General features: G+C 43.5%; 1 protein-coding gene across 2 annotated transcripts in view; it reads left to right on the top strand.

Moving 5' to 3' along the window:
• Positions 1-27,837, top strand: part of BIN3 (bridging integrator 3) — a 125,471-nt gene that overhangs the window by 39,093 nt on the left and 58,541 nt on the right. For both annotated transcript variants that reach the window (XM_033171441.1, XM_033171440.1), the window contains exon 2: positions 15,336-15,384. In XM_033171441.1, coding sequence (XP_033027332.1) covers positions 15,336-15,384 — 49 coding nt within the window. The remainder of the gene's footprint in view (positions 1-15,335; positions 15,385-27,837) is intronic.

Here is a 27,837-nt window from a genome sequence, read left to right as displayed (position 1 = left end):
AGCTATATTAGCTAATGGCCATTACCAAATGTTGTGGCAATGAATTCCATACAATCTATATGAGGGAATACTGGGTTGTATCCAGTGTTAGTCCTGCTCAGGATGGGCCCATAGATGTTTATAGGGATGACTAACTTTTCACATGTACTGCTCTTAAGCCAGATGTCACCCATCCTGTATTTGTGCCTTTCATTTTTTTTTGCCCAAGTGTAGTACTTTACATTTCTCCCTGTTAAAATTCATCTTGTTTGCTTTGGCCCAGTTCTCTAATCTGTTAAGGTCATTTTGAAGTGTGATCCTGTCCTCTGGGGTATTAGCCACCCCTCCCAATTAGGTGTCATCTGCAAACTTGATCAGGATGACCTCAAGCCCATCATCCAATTCATTGATAAAGATGTTGAATAAGACTGGGCCCAAGACAGAACCCTGTGGCACCCCACTAGTCACTTCTCTCCAGGATGAAGAGGAGCCATTAATGAGCACCCTTTGGGTTCGGTCAGTCAGCCAGTTACAAATCCACTGAATGGTAGCATTGTCTAGCCCCCATTTTACCAGCTTCTTTACAAGAATATCATGGGGCACCTTGTCAAAAGCCTTGCTGAAATCAAGGTAGGCTACATCCACAGCGTTCCCTTCATCTACCAGGCTTGTAATTCTGTCAAAAAATGAGATCAGATTGGTCTGACATGACTTATTTTTCAGAAACCCATGCTGACTTTTAGTGATCACAGTGTTCCTTTCTAGGTGCTCACAGACCATTTGCTTAATGATCTGCTCAAGAATCTTTCCTGGTATTGATGTCAGGCTGACTGGGCAGTAATTGTTTGGGTCCTCTCTTTCCCCCTTTTTGAAAATAGGGACAACATTTGCCCTCCTCCAGTCTGCTGGGACTTCGCCTGTTCTCCAGGAATTCTCAAAGATTACTGCCAGTGGTTCTGAAATCACCTCTGCCAGTTCTTTTAATACTCTTGGGTGTAGTTCATCTGGCCCTGGAGACTTTAATACATCTAAACTAGCCAAGTATTCCTGTACTACCTCCTTACTTATTCTGGGCTGTGTTTCCCCTGCTAAATCATCTGCTCCATATTCTTCAGGTTGGGCATTGTTTTCTTTTTTGGAGAAGACTGAGGCAAAGAAGGCATTGAGGAGTTCTGCCCTTTCTCTGTCCCTTGTTTGCATTTCACCATCTTCTCCTCTTAAGTGACCCCACTGTTTCCTTGTTCTTCCTTTTGCTACGGACATACTCATAAAAGCCCTTTTTATTGCTTTTAACCTCTCTAGCAAGCCTGAGTTCATTCTGTGCTTTAGCTTTTCTGACTTTATCTCTACACGTGCTGGCTATTTGTTTGAATTCCTCTCTGGTGGTTTCCCCCTTTTTCCATTTTTGTACATATCCCTTTAAAATCTTAACTCAGTTGAAAGTTCTTTAGATAGCCACCCTGGCTTCTTTAGGCACCTTCCATGTTTTCATCTCATTGGTACTGCTTGAAGTTGTGCTTTTAATACCTCCCTTTTAACAAACTCCCATCCATCATGAACTCCCTTGTTGTTGTTGAACAACAAGATCAACAATATTGTCAATCTCTCACAGCAAACACTCAGCCCAGCTGAGGAATCAGTCCTTTCACGTGGACTATCATTCTGCCCTGCCAAATCCCCACACATGATTCAGTTCTGCGGGGACTTCGAAGCATTTTTCCACCTTTTATGCCTGAAGGAGTACTTCCAACACAGACAAGAACAAGACAAAGAACAAACAACATCTTCACAACCTACTGGGGAGCAACCACAACCCTCCAAACACATTAATGAACTGAACATTGACCACCAACTACCACCAAAAAAATGTTACACAAAAAGGGACTCCACATAGACCCCTGCTGATGGACGCAATACCACACTAGATCTGTACATTGATTGCTTCCGCCGCAGAATCCAAACGGATGTGACCAGAAAACACCACTGCTTACAACAAAATCTAAACCATGCTGAAAGGAGAGCCATAGATAATCTCGGGAACAACCCAGACATTATAATTAAAGAGGCGGACAAGGGTGGAGCTGTCATCATCATGAACAAAACTGATTACATCCAGGAGGCTCACAGACAACTTTCCAATACCACCTTTTACATAAAATTGGACTCAGACCCCACAGAAGAATACAAAAAAGAACTGACCAAGATTGTTAAGGAGCTACCCCCACACATCCAAGAACAGATCATCACTAACACACCAACAGAACCTCGACCAGGAACTTTCTATCTTCTACCTGAAATACACAAACCAGGAAATCCAGGACGCCCCGTCATCTCAGGTATCGGCACCATTACAGTGGGGGTTTCCGGTTATATGGACTCTGTTCTGAAACCATATGCCATCAGTGCTCCCAGCTACGTACATGACACCACAGATTTTCTGAGAAAAATACAATCTTTGAATAATCTTCCTAACAACACTATTCTAGGCACTATGGATGTGGAATCTCTGTATACCAACATCCCACACAATGATGGTTTACAAGCTATAAGGAACACCATTTCAGATAAAACCACAGCAGACTTTGCTACCAAACTCTGTCATTTTGTCCTTACCCACAACAACTTCAAATTTGGTGATGATCTGTTCCTTCAGTTCAGCGGCACAGCAATGGGCACCCGCATGGCCCCACAGTATGCAAACATTTTCATGGCAGATTTAGAACGTTTCCTAAACTCCTAACCACTCAAACCTCACTTGTACCTGCAGTACATTGACAATATTTTTATGATCTGGACACATGGTCAACAGACCCTGGACACCTTCTACCAGAAATTCCATGACTTTCACCCCACCATCAACCTAACAATGAACCAATCTATGCAAGAAATACATTTTCTGGACACTGCTATAAAAATACAGGATGGACACATAGACACCACCTTATACCGTAAACCAACTGACTGACAAACATATCTACATGCTTCTAGCTACCATCCCAAACATACCAAACAATCCATTGTATATAGCCAGGCCCTACGTTATAGCTGCATCTGTTCCAATGCTACAGACAGAGACTCTCACCTAAGAGATCTACAGCAAACCTTTTTAGAACTAAAATATCTGCCTGATGAAGTTAAACAACAGATCAACAGAGCCAGACTGATACCCAGAAAGAACTTGCTGCAAGACAGACCCAAAAAAGAAAACAACAGAACACTACTAGTAATCACATACAGCTCCCAAGTTAAAACAGTACAACGCATCATCAGAGATCCACAACCTCTCCTAGACAATGACAATTCTCTTTCTCAAGCTCTGGGAGGAAGACCTTTCATCGCCTACAAACAGCCACCCAATCTTAAACAACTCCTCATCCACAATAATACAACAACAGGACTCAACATGGACACTGGTACCAGAGCCTGCAATAAACGCAGATGCCAACTTTGCTGCCACATACACCCGGACAACACCATTACTGGCTCCAACAACATCAAACATACCTTCTCAGGACTAGTTAATTGTTCATCTTCTAACAATGTGTATGCCATCAAATGCCAACAGTGCCCTTCAGCTCTCTATATTGTACAAACAGGCCAAACCCTACACCAAAGGATAAATGGACATAAATCTGATATCAGGAATCACAAGACAGAGAAACCAGTAGGAGAACACTTCAATCTCCCAGGACATTCTATACAAGATCTCAAAGTAGCTGTCTTAATACAAACGAATTTCAGAAACAGACTGGAAAGAGAAGTGGCTGAATTGCAACTCATTACCAAACTTAAAACCACAGAGAGACCTGGTCTGAACAAAGACTTTGGATTCTTATCTCATTATACATGACAAAGCTATCTTTTTAAAAATAATAATAATAATAAATTTTTATTATTTTCCAAATATACCAAATTACTGCCAATTCAACATCAAATATACATTACATTTAATCAATGCTCTGCCGAGCTGCTACTCCCCTCCCCCACGTCAGCAGGTTTTCTAGTCCAATCTTGTCGCGCGGTTCATATTGCATCCATGTTAAACTATGTCAAAGGTTTATTCCAATCCTACAAGTGTCTTTAAACTTCCTCTGTTCAATCTTAAGTACTCCACAAATTTACTCCAATCTCTTTGAAACCTCGAGTCATCCTGGTTTCTGACCCTGCCGGTCAGTTTTGCCAATTCAGCATATTCCACCATCTTCGTCTGCCACTCATCAATCGTTGGTAACTCCTGTAATTTCCACTTTTGGGCAAGCAATATTCTCGCTGCAGTTGTCGCATACATGAACAATCTTTTGTCCTTCTTAGCTATTTCTTCTCCCATCAACCCCAACAAAAAGGCTTCAGGTTTTTTTGGGAAAGTATATTTAAACATCTTCTTGAGTTCATTGTAAATAGACTCCCAAAACCCCTTAACCTTATTGCAAGTCCACCACATGTGATAAAAATTCCCTTCCTCTTGTCTACATTTCCAACACGACTTATCATGTGTTCTATACAGTTTTGATAGTTTTACTGGAGTCAAATACCATCTATACATCATCTTGTAAACATTCTCTTTCAATGTTACACATGCGGTAAATTTCAAAGTCTCATTCCATAATTTTGTCCATGCATCATAGTCAATATTATGCCCAAAATCCATTGCCCTACATGACAAAGCTATCTTTAGCCATCTCACCCCTTGCTTTTCCCTTAAGACTAATTGCAGTATTTAACAGTTGTCAGTTGATGCTTTTGAATTATGGTGCTGGAGGAGACTTTTGAGAGTCCCATGGGCTGCAAAAAGATCAAACTTATCCATCCTTAAAGAAATCAGCCCTGGGTGCTCACTGGAAGGACAGATCCTGAAGTTGAGGCCCCAGTACTTTGGCCACCTCATGAGAAGAGAAGACTCCCTGGAAAAGACCCTGATGTTGGGAAAGATGGAGGGCACAAGGAGAAGGGGATGACAGAGGATGAGATGGTTGGACAGTGTTCTCGAAGCGACTGGCATGAGTTTGGCCAAACTGCGAGAGGCAGTGAAGGATAGGCGTGCCTGGCATTCTCTGGTCCATGGGGTCACGAAGAGTTGGACACGACTGAACAACAACAACAGTCGTCAACAGGTTTTCCACACCCATCAGCCATTCCCACCACCCTTCTGAGTAATACCCCTCCTCACTCTCTCACTATATATAAGGGTCTGGTGACTTCTGTTTCAGTGTATCTGAAGAAGTGTACATGCACACAAAAGCTCATACCAAGAACAAACTTAGTTGGTCTCTAAGGTGCTACTGGAAGCATTTTTTGATTTTTTGATTTTATATTTTGTTTTCCTTTCCCTTTACGTTTTTTATGCCAATATTACTGTTAAGTGTGAGCCAGGCCATTGATGGAGGATAGACTGATTTTGCTGACTCTTGGTTGCAGAAGTATGCATTGAAGGAACCCTTGTTATCTCAGGCTGAAATGGGATGAAGGAGCAATGCAATGATTGTAAGCTCAGCTACGGCTGCTTGAGAGCTATTGAAAATTTGTTCTCTTCTACAATTAGCTAGGAGATCCAATGGAGAGCTCTTGGTCTTGATGAATATGAAGGTCTAATGTCTAGGAAAATTATTGTTCTTTATGTTGGAGAATGACGAGTTTCAATTATACCTCCCACTTATTGCTAGACTCATGTGCTGCTGACAGTAATGGTGACTATATTTCTTAAATTCAAGGTGGCAAAGTCCCCTCATTTGATTAGATGCTTAATACTTTATTAAATTTAATATTAGATTAATTGCAACCTTTGGCCTTCCTCTCCATCCACCCAGAACAGTTATTTGCCATTTGCTGGAAATTTATCACTTAGTATACTGCAGGTGACCTGCAAAAATTCTTTGCCTGAACCAATGCATGAAATTAGGACTTCATTTTGGCTTATAAAAATTGTGCTGTTCTATTTATCTTGTCTTAACTGTTAATATTAGATGAGTGCCTCTGCAGCATGACAATGAAAACAATTATTATTTTATGAATATCCCCAAATTGTACAGTATTTGTTTTTTTTGCTTGATTTATAATTCAATAAAATCTAATAAATAATCTTTAGCTTTCACTTTCATTTGCAAGTTTTTTGTCCTTTGATTGTAATGCAAGCCTTGAAGCCATCCTGACCCTAGTGCTGATCTAGAGATCTTTGTATGTAGGCAGCAACAGTCCACAGCAGTACACAAGGATCTCTCCTATTGATTATATATCAGTAATGCTACATAATTGAAACAGATGTGAGGAGTGCCTGCTTTCAGGTCCCTCCACTCTTCCAAATAGGTGACTGGTGTTGTTAGAGTTGACAGCACTGATGAGTTGTTGAGTGATGTGTCTGTGGTTTAGCGGCATTGCATGTGCACATGCCCATATTGTGGTGGTTTGGATTTTAGCAGGCATGTGGGGGTGAGCAATAGTAAATTCAGTCTATGCCAGAGCAACAGTTTGCTCAAACTGATGAGCCAAGTCAGAGTTAACAGGACCAGTCCCATAATCCTCTTGTGTCACTCTTAATCTGATTGAGTTGGTGGCAAAGTGGACAATAATCTGGTGTCCTCTTTCTCTGGCAAACTGCCATGGGTGGCTATCCATTTTTAATTTGAGTCAGATGATTGGCCCATCTCACCTAGTAATGTCTAGTCTGAGTGGCAGCAGCTCTCCCAAGATTTCAGACAGAATTCTTTCACACCCTTCAGTATGACCTCATTTTAATTGGAGATGCCAGGGATTCAACCTGGAAATTCTGCATGGGAAATAAATTCTCAATCACTGTGTTGTGGCTCCTCCTCAGTTTTCTGATGCACAGCCCTCTTCTCCCCCGCTTTAGGGAATCAGAGGGGAGGCATCTGGGTTCTGCTCCTAGAGTCTCTGGTTCCAAAGATTGCTGACTTGTGCCTGGTTGGGAATTTGCAACTCTCAATACTGTTTTGCGCATAGGGAAGAGGATTCTATGTACAAGAGCATGTCTCCTTTGCATGCTTTTCTTCACTGCATTCTGGCTGTGCCATCTTTCTTCCTATCATGTTTCTGCATTCTGCTTCTGGCACCAAGGGGCTTCTTGTTGCAAAACTGTCTGGAATTTCACTTTGAACTGGGGCTTCTGTGCCCTAATTACAGACCTTGAGACTTGTAGTTGCAATGCATGGATGTTTTACATAAAGAGGTTAATACACATGCAAAACCAGGTTGTCTCCTTATTAAGAAGTAAGTCAAGGATCATCTTCAAAAGATGCTTCACCTGGTAGCTTGCACCTGTGAAGATTGCAGACCAATCCACTATTTGACAGTCATTACCTGTGCATATCTGGCTGTTCCTCTCTTGCTTTTGAATGCGGTCCTCAGACTGCTGTTGCTCAACTGGCAGTCAATCTCAAATAATTTTGCTTGTCGCAGCTTCTTCAGAACAGGCGGATTTAAGGTTTTCACAAGTCTGTCACTGACGATTGGGTCCCAATGTAAGTTTGCTTTTGCATTAACTGACATTAAATTGTAACACTATGGAAAGGTAAAAAAGGTAAAGGACTCCTGGACAGCTAAGTCCAGTCAAAGGTGACTATGGGGTTGCAGTGGTGAGGTTTCAGGCTGAGGAAGCTGGCATTTGTCCACAGACAGCTTTCCGGATCATGTGCCAGCAGGACTAAACCGTTTCTGGCACGATGGAAGCCAGAGCGCACGGAAATGCCATTTACTTTCCCACCACAGCTGTACCTATTTATCTACTTGCACTGGCGTACTTTTGAACTGCTAGGTTTGCAGGAGCTGGGGCATAGCAATGGGAGCTCACTTCGTCGTGGGGATTTGAACCGGTGACTTTCCAATCGGCAAGCCGCGTCCCACTATAGAAGAAGTAAGGCTTCATTGGCCTGATCTTCTATATGGTGTGAGGGTTTATTGGAAAGTGAGATTGTAGAGAGCCAGTGTGGTGTAGTGGTTAAGAGCGGTAGACTCGTAATCTGGGGAACCGGGTTCGCGTCTCCACTCCTCCACATGCAGCTGCTGGGTGACCTTGGTCTAGTCACACTTCTCTGAAGTCTCTCAGCCCCACTCACCTCACAGAGTGTTTGTTGTGGGGGAGGAAGGGAAAGGAGAATGTGAGCCGCTTTGAGACTCCTTCGGGTAGTAAAAAGCGGGGTATCAAATCCAAACTCTTCTTCTTCTTCTTCTTTTGTGTGGTAGCAAAAACTGAAAGTATTGTTACAAAGGTTGTGCACTACACTCAATCTCTGCCAGCGATAGCAAGATTTCAGGGGGTTCCAGGTGCTCACCTAGGGTTGTATTTCCATTGGGAAAATTCAGGCACAGTGGAGACTAGTGTCTCTAAGAAATATGGTTTATTTTACACATATTTACACCTAAAGTCTTCAGTGGTGGGGGAGCAGAATGTTATACCCCAAGAGTGTCTCTCATTGCCCCTCTCTTAGCTTCAGCAAGCTTGGGTCCAAAGCAGCTGTTGGTCAGGGCTCCCAGTCTCTCGGGGAAGCCTCTTCCAGCCAGTGCCCTTCAACCCCCTCTTGTTTCTTCTTGTTCTCAGAACACAAAAAGGACAGATTTTTCTGTGGCATCATGCCTCCCCACCCCCACCCCAGTTAACTTGGCAACCTCCCAAATCTCCTGTCTCTGTCCACTCCTCTTTGCATTGCCAATTGCTGTTAATGGCCCAGTATCTGGGACGAAGGGGACGACAGAGGATGAGCTGGTTGGACAGTGTTCTTGAAGCGCCTGGCATGAGTTTGGCCAAACTGCGGGAGGCAGTGAAGGATAGGGGTGCCTGGCGTACTCTGGTCCATGGGGTCACGAAGAGGCGGACACGACTGAACGACTGAACAGCAACAACAATCTGGCTCCACATTGTTTCTCAATGGCTCTGCACTTTGTTAGTCAGGCCAGGCTGCTTCACATAATCTAACCCAGGAATTTCTTGTCTGGCACGGTTCTGTAGCTTGTATTCTTCCTTCATATCCCAAATATTATCTGAATACTATTGTTTATTAATTTCTACAATTCACTAGCAGATTCTGGTACCCTAGATCCATGACAGTATTATGCAGTTGGATTGTTGAGTAATGCTTTACAAATAGGGTGGGCCTTGTTCTCCGCAGCTGCCTAAACTTGGACTGTTTCTGACATCACCTTTCCTTGCATGTTTTTGACTACCTATGTAAAGACATTTGTTGTTTAGTGCTGGGATGTAATGTGATGTCTGAGTAGACAGATATATGAAAAACAAAAAAATTCCTTCCAGTAGCACCTTTAGAGACCAACTAAGTTTGTTCTTGGTATGAGCTTTCGTGTGCATGCACACTTCTTCAGATACATTTTCGTGCATGCACACGAAAGCTCATACCAAGAACATACTTAGTTGGTCTCTAAGGTGCTACTGGAATGATTTTTTTTGTTTTTTGTTTTGTTTTGACTATGGCAGACCAACATGGCTACCTACCTGTAACTAGATACCAGTATATGAAAGTACAGGATGAATGCAACCGCAGCAAATCAGGGCCATGATTAACCTGCCCAGGAACAGAGATAATCTTCTCAGCCCCTTCTCTCAATTCCCCTGTCCTACAGAAGTAAGGTAAATATCTTATTGGTGAGTTGGTCTTCTCTGTGGCAGCACTCCACAAATGCTCACGTTCTAGTAGTAGTAGTAGTAGCTCTCTAACTATCTGCTACCCTTTAATGCAGATGAACCTTCCTCAATCTGGTGTCCTGTAAATGTTCTGGACTCCCAACTCCCATCATAGCCCTTCAAAGAGTGAGTGGGGAGGGGGGAAATGGAGTTTTCCTCCTGTGGGGAGGAAATTTGTCATGTGGGCCAAAGGATCCTGTTTGCTCTAAAACCACAAGGATTGAGAACTTAGTGTTTTAAAAATAAAAATAAAAACACAAGCTATTCTCATGAATTCCAACATGAGATACACAGTGTAATCCCGTGGGTGAGGAATTCCAGAAAACAGGCAGGCTTTACCATACTATTTTAAGTTAACTGGCAGGTGTCTGTAAGAATAACAATGAAACTACCTCAATTTCATGTTTTTGCCTATGTGGCAGGTGGGGGGGGGGCTTATTGACTTCATTTTTCTTCCAAGGCACACCAGTTGCTATTGACAGCGTAATTATATGCCAGACAATTGCTTGTTTATAGAAGACGTGTGATTCATCACTGTTAAGGGTACCAGTAAAGCTAGAAAGGGTTAATAGACTAAAATTACATCAGCTTTGCTGTAGAGCAATAAACAGGAAGCACTTCAGAAATTAAATTTATACATTTGTGACTAAGGCTGACTTTAGCTCCATGCTCGGTTCAGAATGGTATGGTTTGCAGGCCAAGTTCATTATTGGTGGCAAAATTATACACTTGGTTAGAAAACAATGGTGGCAACTTGCCTGAGAAGGGGGGGGGGGACCTGAGGCATTTCTTCTTACCCCCCCCCTTCCCTCCAGCCAAGATTATATGGTACTCAAGTACTGAGTGTTGTCTCCTGTGGTGTGGTATTTGTGGAATGGTGCCTACAGCCAAGAGAGTAGCTGGCAGGTAGCTTTGTGTTTGGATCATGTGGATACCCCAGGTTCATGGCTGTTCAGGGCTATGGTGACCACCCTTGCATAAGTCACTTTTTCTCAGCCTTGCCAAGCCTGCCATGCAGACCTGTTGCAAGGATAAGACACTTATTTGAGATTCTTGTGGGAAAGAAACCAAGATGATCAAAGGGTCTGGAAACTAAGCCTTGTGAGGAATGATTGAGGGAGTTGGGTATGTTAAGCCTGGGAAAGAGTAGATGGAGAGGAGATATGATAGCTAAGTTCAAATATCTGAAGAGCTGTCACATGGAAGATGGAGCAAGCTTGTTTTCTCCTGCTCTGGAAGGTACGGTCGACCCATAAGAGTAGTTATAAGAAAGGAGAATCTTACTAAACATTAGGAACAACTTTCTGACAGCACAGTCATTGCTGTAAGACAGTAGAATGGACTCCCTCGGGTGGTGGTGGACTCTCTTTCCTTGGAGAGTTTTTAAGCAGAGCTTGGGTGGCTATCTCTCATGGATGCTTTGATTGAGATTCCAGCATTGCAGGGGGTTGGACTAGATGACCCTTGAGGTCCTTGCCAACTCTGTGATTCTAGGGGATGCCAACATGAATCAATAAACACATTAGAGTTTCCAAACCACTGGAACAGAAAGTCTCCTTTCTAAGCCAAATACAATCTTTCCACATTCTTTCAGTTTCTCCATGTCTCTTATTTAGCCACAGAGGAAGGGCTGTAGTTCAGTGGCAGAGCACATTTTGCATACAAAAGATTCCGGGTTCAATATCTGGCATCTCCAGATAGGGCTGGTAGACACTCCCTGCTAAAAACATTGGAGAGATGCTGCCGGTGAGTGTAGATAACGACTGCTCTAGATCGTGGGTAGGCAAAGTAAGGCCCGGGGGCTGGATCCGACCTAATCGCCTTCTAAATCCGGCCTGCGGATGGTCCGGGAATAAACGTGTTTTTACATGAGTAGAATGTGTTCTTTTATTTAAAATGCATCTCTGGGTTATTTGTGGGGCATAGGAATTCGTTCATTCCCCCCCCCCCCAAACAAAATATAGTCCAGCCCCCCACAAGGTCTGAGGGACAGTGGACCGGCCTCCTGCTGAAAAAGTTTGCTGATCCCTGCTCTAGATGGACCAATGGTCTGATTATTATTTATTAAATTTGTATACCGCCTTTCATCCAGAGATCATAGGGTGGTTCACAACAATATAAGACAACTTCCTTTGTTCCTATGCTCATCACCCCCCGGCCCCATTTTTACACTTAAATTACTAAGATTGTGATTCTATTCACTTACAAGCCCCATTGAACCCTATGAGATTTACTTCTGAGTAGATGTGTATAGGATTATTATTATTATTATTATTATTATTATTATTATTATTATTATTATTTACAGTATACCCTGCCCATCCGGCTGGGTTTCCCCAGCCACTCTGGGCGGCTTCCAACAGAACATTAAAATGCAATAATCTATTAAACATTAAAAGCCTCCCTAAACAGGGCTGCCTTCAGATGTCTTCTAAAAGTGTGGTAGTTGTTTTTCTCTTTGACATCTGGTGGGAGGGCATTCCACAGGGCGGGTGCCACCACCGAGAAGGCCCTCTGCCTGGTTCCCTGTAACTTGGCTTCTCGTACTGAGGGAACTGCCAGAAGGCCCTCAGTACTGGACCTCAGTGTTCGGGCAGAACGATGGGGGTGGAGATGCTCCTTCAGGCAGGGTGGATTTGATTTAAATCAAACTGATTTAAATCACAATTTAAATCACTAGTCAGTAAGGCTCAGGACCTATTTAAATCAAAAAAATCGTATTTAAATAATTTTTTCTAATTTAAATTGGATTTTTTTAAATTTAAATCGGATTTTTTTATTTACATCGGATTTTTTTTAATTTAAATCAGATTTTTATTATTTAAATCGGCCCTGAGCCTTACTGACTAGTGATTTAAATCGTGATTTAAATCAGTTTGATTTAAATCAAATCCACCCTGCCTTCAGGTATACTGGACCGAGGCCGTTTGCACTGAATGTAGCTTTTCTATGTATGTATAATGGAAGTAAGCGGGTTTTGGCTCAATCAGCTAGGTTGTACTGATGTAGGTAACATTAACACTGGTATCTTGGAATGGGGAGTGCATAGGAAAGCCTTTGCATACCTACTTGTGTGAGTCGGTGTACATATGTATAAGGTAAAGGTAAAGGGACCCCTGACCGTTAGGTCCAGTTGTGCACGACTCTGGGGTTGCGGCGCTCATCTCGCTTTACTGGCTGAGGGAGCCGGCGTACAGCTTCTGGGTCATGTGGCCAGCATGACTAAGCCGCTTCTGGCGAACCAGAGCAGCGCATGGAAATGCCGTTTACCTTCCCGCCGGAGTGGTACCTATTTATCTACTTGCACTTTGATGTGCTTTTGAACTGCTAGGTTGGCAGGAGCAGGGACCGAGCAACGGGAGCTTACCCCATCGCGGGGATTCGAACCTCCGACCTTCTGACCAGCAAGTCCTAGGCTCAGTGGTTTAACCCACAGCGCCACCTGCGTCCCTTGTGCATATGTGTATCCCCTCCAAAATGTTTTACAGTGGTGCCCCGCTAGACGAAAATAATTCGTTCTGCGAGTGTCTTTGTAGAGCGAATTATTCGTCTAGCGAAGCGGCAATGCAGCGCGGAGGTTTTCACGCCGAATTTTTTTTTTTCATCTTGCGAAGCAGCCCCATTGACATTTCCGTCTTGCGGTGCAGCCTTCCGCTAGCGAATGCCATTCGTCTAGCGAGTTTTTCGTCTAGCAAGGCATTCGTCTAGCGGGGCACCACAATTAATTTTTTTGTATACAAATAGCAGTACAATATAAACGTAACAGTACATATGGGTTGTTGGCTACAGCTTACATAGAAAAAGAAGAATCTGGGCTCCTGACTAGATATGTTAGATTTCCTTAAAAGTGCATACAGTATATGTTTAATGTTGTGTAGAAATGAGAATCTAAGGAGGTGCAGTTTCATTGTACTGCATTTTATACTTTTATTAATTGCTCTGAAGACTGTTGGAGAAAGTGGTTTAACTACCGGTAGGTGATGGGAAAGGCTGTTTTCAGTTGCAGTTGCCCCTTCTATATAACTATTAAAAGCATGGGTACCTTGCCAAAAACAAATTTTGGCAGTTTTCCATCTCTGTCTCTGTAGCAATGAAACAGAGGCCGTATACAGGAATCCTCAACCAAACCCTTGGTGGGTTAATTTGAACCCATCTGTGTGTATTCCTTACCCTTCCTTGGCTTTCTCAGGCATACAGCTCCCAGGCTTTCCAAACCCCCTTCCTATCTTTAGGCAAGCTTGAGACTTTTTTCATAATGCAGTGATTAAGCACATGCTATGCACACACAAGGTCCCAGGTTCTATCTCTGGCATCTCAGTTGAACGAAAACAATATTGGGCTAGATCGATTAGTAATAGGCTCAGTAGTAGGAAGTCACACATGTTCAGAACAACTGTTTAAAGCACGTGGTCTAGTTTGACCCTTCCCCAAAGCATTTAGAATCTTTTTGAGTCTTTGTGGCATCATAGCAATTCAGTTAGTTGCTGTCAGCAGCGGTGTTCTTGCATACAGACAAATAACCAGTTTAATCCATACGAAGATGTGTCTATACTCAGTCCCCTGCATTGCAAGATTTTAAGGCAGTTATAAGGTTTGTCACAGTTGATGTTGGAGCATTGGAGGAGAACCATGTGCGCACCTTGAACTTCCGAGAGAACCGGTGGGATATAAATGTAAAAAAGAAAATGTTTGGTGTGCTGGCATTTGACATGGTGCAGCGCAGCAAATCAGTATCCTGGTCTCTTGCCAAAGCACTGTACAGTGGTACCTCGGGTTACAAACACTTTGGGTTACGGACTCCGCTAACCTGGAAGTAGTACCTTGGGTTAAGAACATTACCTCAGGATGAGAACAGAAATCGCGCACCGCTGGCACGGCGGCAGCGGGAGGCCCCATTAGCTAAAGTGGTACCTCAGGTTAAGAACGGTTTCAGGTTAAGAACGGACCTCCAGAACAAATTAAGTTCGTAACCAGAGGTACCACTGTAATTGCTGGAGGAATTTGAGATTGAAGGAGCACTCTAGCCTCCACTATGGGAAGCTGTGTTTACCTTGCAGGTAACTTCTTGGGAGATGAAACTGGATCACCTACCTTGTAAGATTTGTCATGTTTCTGAGGAAACACTGCTGCATCCAAAAAAAATCTACCTGAAGCTATTCACAGCTTTAGAGTTTTTTTGCTTTTTTTAAAGATACATTGCATTTTTCTTTTCCTCACTGTTTCCTTCCCTATCAAAACATTTGTGGTGGTTTTATTTCTTTACTCTTCCAATTTGCTTTTCAACTTAAATTGTTTAGAAACAGTCTGCCAAACATGCCTCTGGCCTGCAGCATTCATATTTATGTTAAAAAATAAAAATTTCCTTCCAGTAGCACCTTAGAGACCAACTAAGTTTGTTCTTGGTATGAGCTTTTGTGTGCATGCACACTTCATTTATGTTATTAGGCTACCCCTATCTACTCACAGCAAGGAAAAGGTTTGCTGTGGAGGACTGACTTGTCAGTGGTGAGGGGGGCGGGATTGGTGCATGGTACAAAGAAATAAGTGACTCTGTTTTTACCTCATGCTTTGTGACCCTGGCACTTCTCCCTCAAAAAGTGACTTGAGGAGGATTTCGTCCTTTGATGTGCCATATTATCTGATAGCAGCTATCCTTGCTTGTTTACATAAGTACTTATTCCTGCTGCTTTTCTCTCCCTCCCCAATCCAGGATTCCGTTCAAGATTGGGCAGCCTAAGAAACAGATTGTACCCAAGACAGTGAGTAAACCAATTCCCCCTTTTTTAGATCCAGTCTTTGATCATATGGCTGATGACTCAAGCCAGCATATTAACTGGTCCCAGTTTTTAATATGTTGTTTGTGTGTGTGGGAGGGGAAAACATGAGTGAGCTGAATTTGCTTCTGTCTTTGACCACCACTCAGTTCGTATGAGTGAGGGGGAGTCTCAATACAGAGTGGATTATTTTGGTATCTGGAATCTGTGTTTCCTCCTCTTCCCCACTCCCCCATTTTCTTTACTCTTTGTGTAAGTGTGTGTGTCAGGAGGAGGGGCTCTCCTCACTCTGGCATGGTTTTCCTAGGAGATGGCTGAACACGCTTCCTTCCTTCCTTCAGCAATGGCTTGTTTGTTCATCTTTTCTGAGCAGATGGAGAAGGGGGAGTGGTTCATATTGCTGAATATAACCGTTTCCAAAGGAAGGCTTATTGGAGGAAGCTGAAATGCTTAGTGCCCAGGCATGAATTAATTTGGGCTGCAGAGCATTAGCTTTAAAAGGTATTTTATTGTTCTTATTTTGATTTTATATATTGTGATCTTTTTTGTGAACCGCCCTGAGACCTACAGGTTTAGGGCGGTATGTAAATTCAATAAATAAATAAATAACACTCACAAATGCATTTTCACTTTCTGGCAAGTCTGAATTTCCTGAAGTGCTGTTTTTTGTTAGTTTGGTTGGTTGCTTGGTTTTTTGCAGCTGCCCATAGCATAGCCTTTACTCAGCAGGATCTTTTGTGCAGTGCAAACTGTTGTGGGTCATGATGGTTATCTCTGAATTAACCTGCATTTACCTGTCTTTAATGCAAGTGTCCCTGAATGCTGGGGTGACAGCGGACACTGGCTTTGTCTCTGTTCTGGCAAGGTAATCCTTTGTACAGACTAGCATTCCTTATCCTTCCTCTGTGGGGCATCTACTTAACCATTGACACTAATGCCTTGGGATGCAAAGAAATATTACATGGGTGAAAGTCTCCAAGCTGCTTTCTTGAGGCATTTTGGGAGATGGGGTGAGTGAAAGGTAACATGAAGGTTTCGTTGTTACTTCTCCACCAACCCTCATCCTAATGACTTGTTGTGAAAAGGCTGTGGTAGCTGGTCTCAGATATCCAGAGAGGCAGCTTTTCTTTTCCCCACTTTGAATGGAGGAGGGCCCATGGGCACAAGGAAGTCCAGCTACAACATATTAATTCAACTATTACATAGAACAGTCTATGCCAACATAGTGCTCTCCACATGTTTTGGGCCACAGCCACAGCTAGGAAGGCACCATGGTGACAAATGGTGCAATAGAGAGAGCAAGGCCCTTTCCACTGGCTTTTCTGAGACAAGCTGCTCAGAAACATCTCAATCAGTTGACATCTCACCTGGTCAGCTTGAAACTATAATGTCCCTGAACCCTTTATCAGCATATCAGGAAACTGGAAACAAGAGAGAAAATTGTGCTCCTGATGCTTGGATAAAATAATTACAGCAGTTGCATCAGCTAAAACGGGGGGACAGAAGCAAATTAGGTGTTGAGCAGTTCCGCCATCTCTCTGTTACCCAATAGCATTTCTCTGTCTTCTGTATGCAGATAATAATAAGAATAAGAATAAGAATAATAATGTTTTTTTATTTGTATACCGCCTTTCTATCTTACGATACTCAAGGTGGTTTACAAGCAGAAGAAACAAAAAATGTACATCTTATAACAATCTAATGCAATACAAAAAAGTGATAATAAAACGAAACTTTAAAATAAGCAACCTACATCAAAAAGTAACATTCAATAATTATTAGAGTAATATAAAATAATATCAACATATAAAAGTTAAACAGAAACCCACTCAACATTTACAATAAACAATTTCTAAACTAATCAATAAAACAACGGCATCTACTACTTTCTTGTTTCTTGCTTCGAACGTGGCTGAAAAAATGATTCGGGGAGGATGATAACACTTATTTCTGTAATGCGGCATTGATTTGAAGAACTCACTCTCACAAGACGTGGTGATGGCCAGCTGTTTAGATGCCTTAAAAAAGGATTTGAACAGTTTTATAGAAGGTACCGTGTTTCCCTGAAAATAAGATATACCCATAAAATAAGCCGTAGCAGGATTTCTGTGCATTTGCGCAATATAAGCCATACCCCGAACATAAGACATACCCCAAAAGTAAGACTTAGTGATGCGGCGCCTCCCTTAAGATGGCCTGGATAGGCTATGCAGTGTACCGACACGGAGCGGTTAAAACAGGTGTCCCCAGACTTACCGGACCTCGGGCTGCTTCCTCCAGCGCTGATTGTGTGGCGGGACGGGGGAGCGCACACCCACACGCTATTTCTGGCGCACTTTCAGGTTGACGGAGCACCGGAAATAGCTTGTGCGCATGTGCAAGCATCATTTCCAGCGCATTTTTGGGTTGGCACAATGCCGGAAATAGCTTGTGAGCGGGTGCACGGGCCTCCACAAACCCGGAAGTGCGATGGAAATGACACTTGCGCATGCACACAAGCTATTTTCGTCGCTCCGCTTACCCGAAAGTGGGCAGCCGCGCCGGTAAGAGCGGGCGGCGGGGGTCCGGATAAATGAGCCCCTCGCGCTGCATCCGGCCCACGGGCCTTAGTCTGGGTTAAAATAAGACATTCCCAGAAAATAAGCCATAGTGTGTTTTCTTGAGGGGAAAAAAATAAGACAGTGTCTTATTTTCGGGAAAACACAGTAAGCCCATCCATGGCTACGAAAGCTACATGGAACCTCCATGACAAAACTGTGTACCTTTTGACCTTTGGTCACTGATGTGGTGGTGAGCTAGTGAGCTTCCAGGGATGTCTGGCTTCTGTTGAAAATGGATTGGTAGAGTAGATGGACCTTTGCTGTAATCCAGAAAAGTTATTTTTATGCTCTTTAATCATAACAAGAACTCATCTCTTCAGAAGCAAAGAAGTGTCAGGAAAGCACATGCTTTTCAGATACCTTTTCACGATCTAAAACCAATTATAAAATGGCATCTGTTTGCTTTGTGGATTTGCTACTTAGATCTAGTTTTTCTGTCCATTGTGGACTGAAGTAAGGCCATTCGTGCAGGCTTTCTGGGAACTGTGATGGTAGGCTGGAATATCAGTTTTACTGTGCTTTCACATTCCAGATCTTGGCCTCTGGAGAATGTTTCAGGAAGTGGGAAGGTGAGGCATCTCTGGATCTGAATCCAGTGTTGATCAGAGGGAGAAGTGGTTTGTTGGAGAGGTTTTCCCACTTGCAAATGTACCGGTAGATCAGAAACACATACAGAAAACACATTAGTTGTGTGTGGAAGGGAGGTCAGTTGGTGATATGGGGTCCCTTTGCTGTGCTGTTGTATCGTGAGGGGAATAGTGTTTGTATGAGGTACGTTTTTCTTTACAATGCAATGTAGTCAAAGCAAAATTCCAAGTATGATTGATACTTGGCCAATAAATTATTCCTTATACAGTACACATTTAGGGGGATGCTAAAGGAGACTAGCTGCCACCTGAACTGTCCAGAGCAATCTGACGTCTAATGTGGGGAGAATGAGAGACTTGGCTCACCAGGCTTCTTCAGATTGGTGGGGAGAACCCCTTCTGATACAAATATGGTTTTGTAGCAGTTGTTTTAGAAGATGATTGTATTCATCTGGAGGAGATGTTAGTCATACTTCAGTGCTTGCTGCCAGGAAGGGCAAAGTGTCAACAGTAGTTCAGTACTTCATGATTAGAGTAAACTCCTATACTGTACTATATACTGAGCAGTGAGCTGAGCTGAATTGATTTGATTTCTAGCCCTTCAGGTGCATCACAGTGTTGCCTTCACCTTAACCTGGCCAAATCCAATTCCAGACAGACTAATCTCTTCTTCCTCTGAATAGAGCAGCTGTCACTTAGGCAGAGCAGGGCTCTCAGTGCCACCGTGCTGTGCTGCCTTGTCATGAATCAGTCTGTTGGGAGTGAATTTGGTGTGCATCTTTACCTGTGGAGTCTCAATGGGAAGCATCTGAGCATTTGTTTTGTAAACACTCCTGGAAGCAGCTTCCTCTGCAGTGGTTTCCCAACTGTTCTGGGGCACCCTGGTGTTCCTGGGAAGCTTATCAAGAGTTTCTTACAATGAAAAGATCAGTCTGAAAGACAGCTTGCAAATCTCTACTTAACTACCCCTGCAATGCATAGCTGTGGGAGAGCACTGGATATGTTCAGGTGTATGCAGGGCAATAATGAGGTCACATAGGCCTGATCTGCACTGCACATAACCCATGCATTCCTGGGGCTTGCCTTGGAATATGGAAATGGTTCCCTGCAGATGAGAAGTTCAGAAAACAGCTGTTCTTATGTGTCACATACAATGTTATAGGTGGAAAGTCTTCAGACCGCATTTTTTATGTGAAAAAAAATTGTTACGAGCAGTGCATTGTTCCATAAAATTAGTAAGAAGAAATGATGAACATGGTAAGAGTCAAATTAGACCAATAAAAATGGATACAATAACAGTCAAATCTGAAATTTATGTGTATAGGCATACTAACATGCTAAACATAGCATGCTAAATGTTCATAATGCAACCACCTTGCTTTGAGGAGCTTGTCTGGGTCTGGTCAGTTATCTGGGAGACCTTCTAGGGGCCACGCCTGAGAGCCAGTGCAGTGCAATGATGGCCCAAGGACCTGGGAGGTCAGTGCCGAAGTCACATCTCAGCCATGAAGCTTGCTGGATGACCCTGGGCCAATTTCTGACTCTTAGCCTAACCTACCTCACAGGGTTGGTATGAGGATAAAATGGGGAGGAGGAGAACTATGAGTGCCACCTTGAGCGCATTGTTGGAAAGATGGAGTATGGAAATTAATAATAATAATAATAATAAGTATACTGCCTTGGAATCCACAATGGAAGAAAAGTGCACTATAATTGTAAGGCATTCCCATTACACTCTAAACAATGTAAGAAAATTATAAGCTCTATCTGGTTGCTGTAGTCCTAATTTACGGTTTTAAATTGCAAACATTGCAGTAAAATTCACAAGTATTACAGTAAAGATAAAGTCCAAGTAAAGCTCTGAATTTGTTTTAAATGTTATCTTCAAACAACAGCAAGTGCACATTTTTTGTCCTAATGGAATATTTAGGTTCAGCTGCTTTGGGCAATTGGGGGAAAGTCTTTTTCAGATATTTATACAGCATATAAAATTATTGTTGTTGTTTAGTTTAGTCGTGTCTGACTCTTCGTGACCCCATGGACCAGAGCACACCAGGCACTCCTGTCTTCCACGGCCTCCCGCAGTTTAGTCAGACTCATGTTCGACTCAACTCATTTTATTTCGGCTTTAAGCCCATAAACATAACAACCAAAAACAGATGCTACTCAGCTAGGTTGCTACACCAGTGGCCTGACAGGAGGAGGCAGGTTCAAATGGATTAGAGCAGTGTTTTTCAACCACTGTTCCGCGGCACACTAGTGTGCCGCGAGGTGTTGCCTGGTGTGCCGTGGGAAAAATTGAAAAATTCAAGAGAATTACTTTATATATAGTCAATATAGGCACAGAGTTAATTTTTTTAACATTTTCTAATGGTGGTGTGCCTCATGATTTTTTTCATGAAACAAGTGTGCCTTTGCCCAAAAAAGGTTGAAAAACACTGGATTAGAGCACACTAACTTTACAAACTTACAAGCAGAAGATTGTTGTTTAGTCGTTTACTCATTTCCGACTTTTGGTGACCCCATGGACCAGAGCACGCCAGGCACGCCTATCTTTCACTGCCTCCTGCAGTTTGGCCAAACTCATGCCAGTCGTTTCGAGAACACTGTCCAACCACCTCATCCTCTGTCATCCCCTTCTCCTTGTGCTCTCCATCTTTCCCAACATCAGGGTCTTTTCCAGGGAATCTTCTCTTCTCATGAAGTGATTCCTTCAGAATGGATAGGTTTGATCTTCTTGCAGTCCATTGGACTCTCAAGAGTCTCCTCCAGCACCATAATTCAAAAGCATCAATTCTTCGGCGATCAGCCTTCTTGATGGTCCAGCTCTCACTTCCATACATCACTACTGGGAAAACCATAGCTTGAACTATACGGACCTTTGTCGGCAAGGTGATGTCTCTGCTTTTTAAGATGCTGTCTAGGTTTGTCATTGCTTTTCTCCCAAGAAGCAGGCGTCTTGTAATTTCGTGACTGCTGTCACCATCTGCAGTGATCATGGAGCCCAAGAAAGTAAAATTTCTCACTGCCTCCATTTCTTCCCCTTCTATTTGCCAGGAGGTGATGGGACCAGTGGCCATGATCTTAGTTTTTTTGATGTTGAGCTTCAGACGATATTTTGCGCTCTCCTCTTTCACCCTCATTAAAAGGTTCTTTAATTCCTCCTCACTTTCTGCCATCAAGGTTGTGTCATCTGCATATCTGAGGTTGTTGATATTTCTTCCGGCAATCTTAATTCTAGTTAGGGATTCATCCAATCCAGCCTTTCGCATGTTGAATTCTGCATATACCGGTAAGTTAAATAAGCAGGGAGACAATATACAGCCTTATCGTACTCCTTTCCCAATTTTGAACCAATCAGTTGTTCCATATCCAGTTCTAACTGTAGCTTCTTGTCCCACATAGAGATTTCTCAGGAGACAAATGAGGTGATCCGGCACTCCCACTTCTTTAAGAACTTGCCATAGTTTGCTGTGGTCGACACAGTCAAATGCTTTTGCATAGTCAATGAAGCAGAAGTAGATGTTTTTCTGGACTCTCTATCTTTCTCCATAATCCAGCGCATGTTTGCAATTTGGTCTCTGGTTCCTCTGCCCCTTCGAAATACAGCTTGCACTTCTGAGAGTGCATTTTTAAAAAGTTTGTTCACTAAATACAAGTCATGTGCCAAAACACTGGCTACCTTTATGTTTATTGGCAAACTTAAAAGTGCTGCTTTTTTTGTAACCCAAGGGCTGCCTTCTTCCATTTGCCTGTTCACAAAGGTCCTTATCATAGAATAGTTGGAATGGACCCTGAGGATCATCTAGTCCAACCTGAATATGCAATTATCCCATACGGGGATTGAACCTTGGCACTATCAGCCTTGTCCTGGATGTGACTTTCCAGAAGTTAGAGGAACATCATCTGGAGAGAGAAAATTTTACATGGTGGCATTCTGCCTTTGAAGTGCCCTTCCAGACTCTGATTAGTGTAGTCACTCTTATTGTTTTAGACCACTAGTAAAACACATTTTGTTTTCTGTGCTCTTATCACCAGTCTGTCAACCTACTAACTTTATGATTTTGCTGCTGCTGTCTTCATTTGCACCATTTTCTTCTGGATTTCAAAGTTATTCTACTGAATAAACTGCCTTGGGTACTTACGCAGAAAGGCGGGATAAGAAATATTTTAAATAAATTAATGAGGATATCTCTGTAGGCACCTTCAAACATCAGTCTAGCTTTCCCCCAGTTTTAGGCATGCTAATTCAATTTGCTCTTGGTCAGAAGCTAAGTGGCACCTAATTGCAGACAGTGTGCATGGCAGATGCCGGAAATCCAGGTACGGAAGGCCACATGTGGGAAGTGGCAATGTTGGCACAAGAAATCCAGCGCCACATCTTAATTTGCCTGGAAAAGCTTTCTGTATTGTGCACTGAAATGCAGAAGTGGGAGTTCGGGAACCTCCTGTGCGGACATGCCTGAACAGCAGCTTGGATAGGATTATAACTCTATTTCAAGCTGCATTGCAGGCCCAGCTACTGGTAAATGAAAGGCATCTAACGCACCCTGTGGTGATGTCATGCTCTTCAGTGGGGACTGGGTTATTGGAGTCGGCAGGTGCTTGAAAAGGAAGGAGCTGCTTACTCCTCCACTTTGTGCCAAGAGACCTTTATGCCTGGGGAAGAGCCTCCCACCTGCTGCCAGGTGGGTTTTGCAGATATGGTCCCCATTTTCAGAGCCTTGGCAAGGAAGTGAGGGAATCCTGCATTAGAAAAACAGCCTTCAAATGGCAGAAAGGAAGATTCTGTGTAGTCTATGCCAGAATAAGAGAGGCAGCAGGGCCACGGATCCAGGAGCTGATGTAAAGTGAGCAACACACTTCTCTGATTCAGTTCTGAGATGACGTTGAGTGTATAAGAAGCAGGAGAAAGCTAACCAGTTTGTGCACTGGGATCTCACTCCTGATTGTTGCCATCACTTATGTAGGTCCAGACAGAAGCATGCACGCACACGCCTGAAACTTCTTAAAGCAGAAGTCGCTGTCTAAGTCAACCACCCAGTCTCCTAAATAAGTAGATTAGAATCCTGTACAGGTATATAGAGCACGTGAAAGGGGTAGAGAGGACAAACAGGCTAGCTCCACCCCTGGATGCCAGCACAAGCTCTGGTCACACATCCTTGATGCTGACGGTTCAGTGCTTGTCTGAAGAGTTGCCTACCCACAGAGGCCTCCTTCGCCTGCTTGTTCTCAACCCCCCTCTCCATGCGCTGGATGGGGCTTAGAACTGAGCGAGTTGAGGTGAATGTGAGTTTTACTTCAAAAAGAATATTATAGAGTTGGAAAAGGGAAACCAAAATGATCAAGGGGTTGGAGTGACTCTCCTGTGGAGATGGAGAAAGGTTCCAACATTTGCAACTTTTTAATTTAGAGAAAAGGCGAGTAAGAGGTGACATGATAGAAGTGTGTAAAATGATTCATGGCATGAAGAAATTGGAAAGAGAAAGGTGTCTCTCTCTCTCTCTCTCTCTCTCTCTCTCTCTCTCTCTCTCTCTCTCTCTCATAACACTAGAACTCATGAGCATTCAGTGAAGCTGAGTGTTGGAAGATTCCGGACAGATAAGCGACAGTCCTTCTTCACGCAATACATAGTTAAACTGTGGAACTCCCTCCCACAGGAGGCAGTGATGGCCACCAACTTGGATGGCTTTGAAAGAGGATTAGACAAATTTATGGAGGAGGAAAGGGCTGTCAATGGCTACCAGCCAAGATGGCTCTGCTCCACAACGGAAGGCAGCAGTGTTTCTGAAACCCAGTTGCTGGAAACCACAGAAAGGCAGATTCACCAATCTGTCCCCGGATTTTAATTAATGTTCCCGGATTGATGCCTGGTGACTTCCAGCAAGGCAACATGGCGGGCGCCATGGCAGCGAGCAGCACCGGAGGTCCCGACCACGTCAAAGTTCCAGCCAGCCAATCCGCTGGCTGGGGGGGGGGGGGCTATTTAAACCGAGGCGCGAGCCAGAGAGCTTCCTTCTGGCATGCTTCCTTAATCAACACTCACCCCAAACTCGCTCTTCTGCTGCGGGCTCTGTGGGCCCGGGTTGGGGGTGGGTGCAAGCGAGGTGCTGAGGCAGTGAAGAAGAGGAGGAGAAGCATAGAAAAGAGTGGTGCCGTGTTGTGAGACAGAGAGGGAGAGAGAGACGGAGCACAATGGCGACTTCTCACGGGAACAAAGGTGTGAAAGCTGAGGGGGAAACAGGGGGGGGGAGGCTGCTTTCCTTCCTCTCCCTCCTCTCCCTCTGCAGAGATGGTGAGTTTAACGGGGGGGGGGGGGTGCAGCGGCGCCCCTTGTCCCCTGCGGTGGCCAGGAGTAGGGCATGGGGTTTTTTTTTTGAAACATTCTCAGGAGATGGAGCCTCCCTCCCTCCCTCCCTCTGCGCCTCCTCTGGCACCAGCAGCCTCTCTTGTGAGGAGGGCTGGGTGCAAGTCCACTGTTTGTCCACCACCACGCCAGTTAAATCTCCATAGAGACCACACTCGCCCTCCAGTGGTCTCCCGGTTATGGGAAGCCAGTGCCTTGTGTGTGTGTTTTAATGTGTGTTTCCCCAAGACCAGCGAGTGCCTTTACTCATTCTCTCTCTCCACCCCAACCTCTTTTTGCGGGGTGTTTGTAGATGGGCTTCTCCACCTGCCTTGTGTCGAGGTGCGCACCCAACAACTTTGGGATCCCCCCCCCAAAAAAGTGGAAGAACTCTGGGCAACCCTTTCCTAAAATATTAAAGCATGAATTATTATTATTTTTTAAAGTGTCCCCGGATTCCTTGAAAAAAATCTGGTAACCATAGACTAGATGGGCCATTGACCTAATCCAGCAGCTCTTCTTATATTCTTATGTATTTTATTTATTACATGTGTGTATATACTTCATGAAGCAAGGTACCTGGGATTATCTAGACTTCCCATCTAAGCACTAACCAGACCTGGCCTGTTTTACTTCAGCAATGTTGATGCATCATATGCCTTCAAACTGTGCTCTTTGGCAAAACTCCAGAATGTTTTTTTTAAGTAGAGAAAACATTTATTCATGGAAAACAGAAGTGAACAGAACATCAGGTGTATAGGAAACGAAACACACAAAATAGCATGGTCTCTCCAGTGCTGTCTGCTTCGTCATCCAAGGCAATAGAACAGGGCATAAAGTCAAAACCACATTCTCCTTTATGAGAGAACTCTAAGTCCAGGTAAAACTGTGGGCAGCTGCTTACATTTCAAATTGGGTAAACAGCTCAGAGCTGAACTGTGGGGAAGGAAGAGGGCTACTTCCTAGTAGGAGTCGATTTGCATTTTCTGAGATACATGGAAATGCTACTAGGAGCCAGCACAGATTATCAGACTGGAAAAGAGAGAATAAAAAAATAATCTGATATGCATTTGAGCAGTCGGACAGTAGAATATTACCTAAATGCCTTACATAGAAATGGCTAAAAAAGAGGAAAAGACAGCAATCCTGTTCTTTCATGAGTTTTGAATTGACTTTTTGTTAAAATAGAAAACATTACCGGTAAGTCTTCAGACAACACCATACAAATCATTGTGAATCCAGAGAATCCACTATTGGGTCTGTTTGGGAACAGCTTCTTGTAAGAATAGAAGAGACCAAGTGTTTGTCTGGTCAACATCTGGTTCCCGCAATGGCCAGCCAGACACCAAGGGAGGCCACACATGGGCATGAAGTCAAAAACCCTCTCCCATTGCCCCTGCCTGCCACAAACTGTCATTTAGTAGCTTACAGACTCTGAAAATGTGGGTTCCGTTTAGCTATCCTAACTCTTATCTCTTCAATAGTAGTGGCCATTGCCACATCCTGTAGTCAGTGACTTCCATATGTTAACCATGCATTGTTTAAAGAAGTTGTTCTGTTAGTGCTAAACAGACTGCCTATCAATTTAACAGAATGACCTTGGTTTTTAGCAGTATGAGAGAGGGGCAAAACCTACTTTGTCAGCACTATGCATAAATGTACAAACTTCTAACACATAAGCAGTTGCCTGTTTTTTTTTTTTTAATTTAAAATCTTAGTAGCCCTTATGAGTTAAACAGGGTGGGTTTTTTTAAACCAGAACATGATGAAATAGCGTTCCAGTACCTTTTTTGATCCCTGCGCTGCACTGCTGCCAACTTGCGCCACCTCCTTGCCTTGAGCTACTTCTTGTTCTTTGGCTATTTCCTGTGGCAAGGAAGGAAGGGCCTGACATCCCTCACAGACCATGACAACCATTAGCCAATCAGTGCTTCGTATGAGAGCCAGTGTGGTGTAGTGGTTAAGAGCGGCAGACTCGTAATCTGGGGAACCGGGTTCGCATCTCCGCTCCTCCACATGCAGCTGCTGGGTGACCTTGGGCTAGTCACACTTCTCTGATGTCTCTCAGCCCCACTCACCTCACAGAGTGTTTGTTGTGGGGGAGGAAGGGAAAGGAGAATGTGAGCCACTTTGAGACTCCTTCGGGTAGTGATAAAGCGGGATATCAAATCCAAACTCTTCTTCTCTTCTTCGTATGAGTGTTCCTGGGGCCAGGGGCATGAAGGCATTGCAAGATGTTTCTTTGTTGGTGAACCGCAGCATGCACAGTGTGACATGCAACACATGTGCGGGGCAGAGTAGCTTGTGGTATCAGGTATCAAACTTTATTTCGGTCACAGACCAGCATGAGATAAAACATATGGATCAACTGAATACATAAGACTAGTAATTAAAAGGTATCATACATACTTAAAAAGATAGAAACAAGGACAAATGGTTAAAAGTGCCTATAAGAGGGAATGTGAAGGAGCACAGGTCTTGCATTTTGGGCCTAGTTTGTTGCACAAACCATCCTTTGATGATATCCATCATGGCAGCACAAAATCTAGCAACTGAGTTTTCATCTTGAAGTAGCAGGGAGGTATAAAGTTGTTCTGTGCGACCTGGAAATTTATGTAGCATAGGCAAGATGAACCTAGTTCATATATCTGTATAGCACTGGCAGTGAAAAAAGTCATGTTCTGTTGTTTCCAGGTGCCCAGAGCCACATGGGCATTTCCTCTCCTCCTATGGTGTCTTCCTGGATGGCTGAAGGGAGGGCCTGGCAGTGGGCCAAAGGGAAAGCCCTTTGCTGTTTTGGAAATTCAAGGTTGGCTATATATGGCATCTGGAAGGTGATGTGCCTTCTGGTTTCACTGATTAAAAATTTCGGAGACCTGGCTAGATCTGCTTGGCATTCTGTATC

The sequence above is a fragment of the Lacerta agilis genome, chromosome 15 (genome assembly GCF_009819535.1).
Source record: "Lacerta agilis isolate rLacAgi1 chromosome 15, rLacAgi1.pri, whole genome shotgun sequence".
Lineage (NCBI taxonomy): Eukaryota > Metazoa > Chordata > Lepidosauria > Squamata > Lacertidae > Lacerta > Lacerta agilis.
This window is presented reverse-complemented; position numbering and strand designations above follow the sequence as displayed.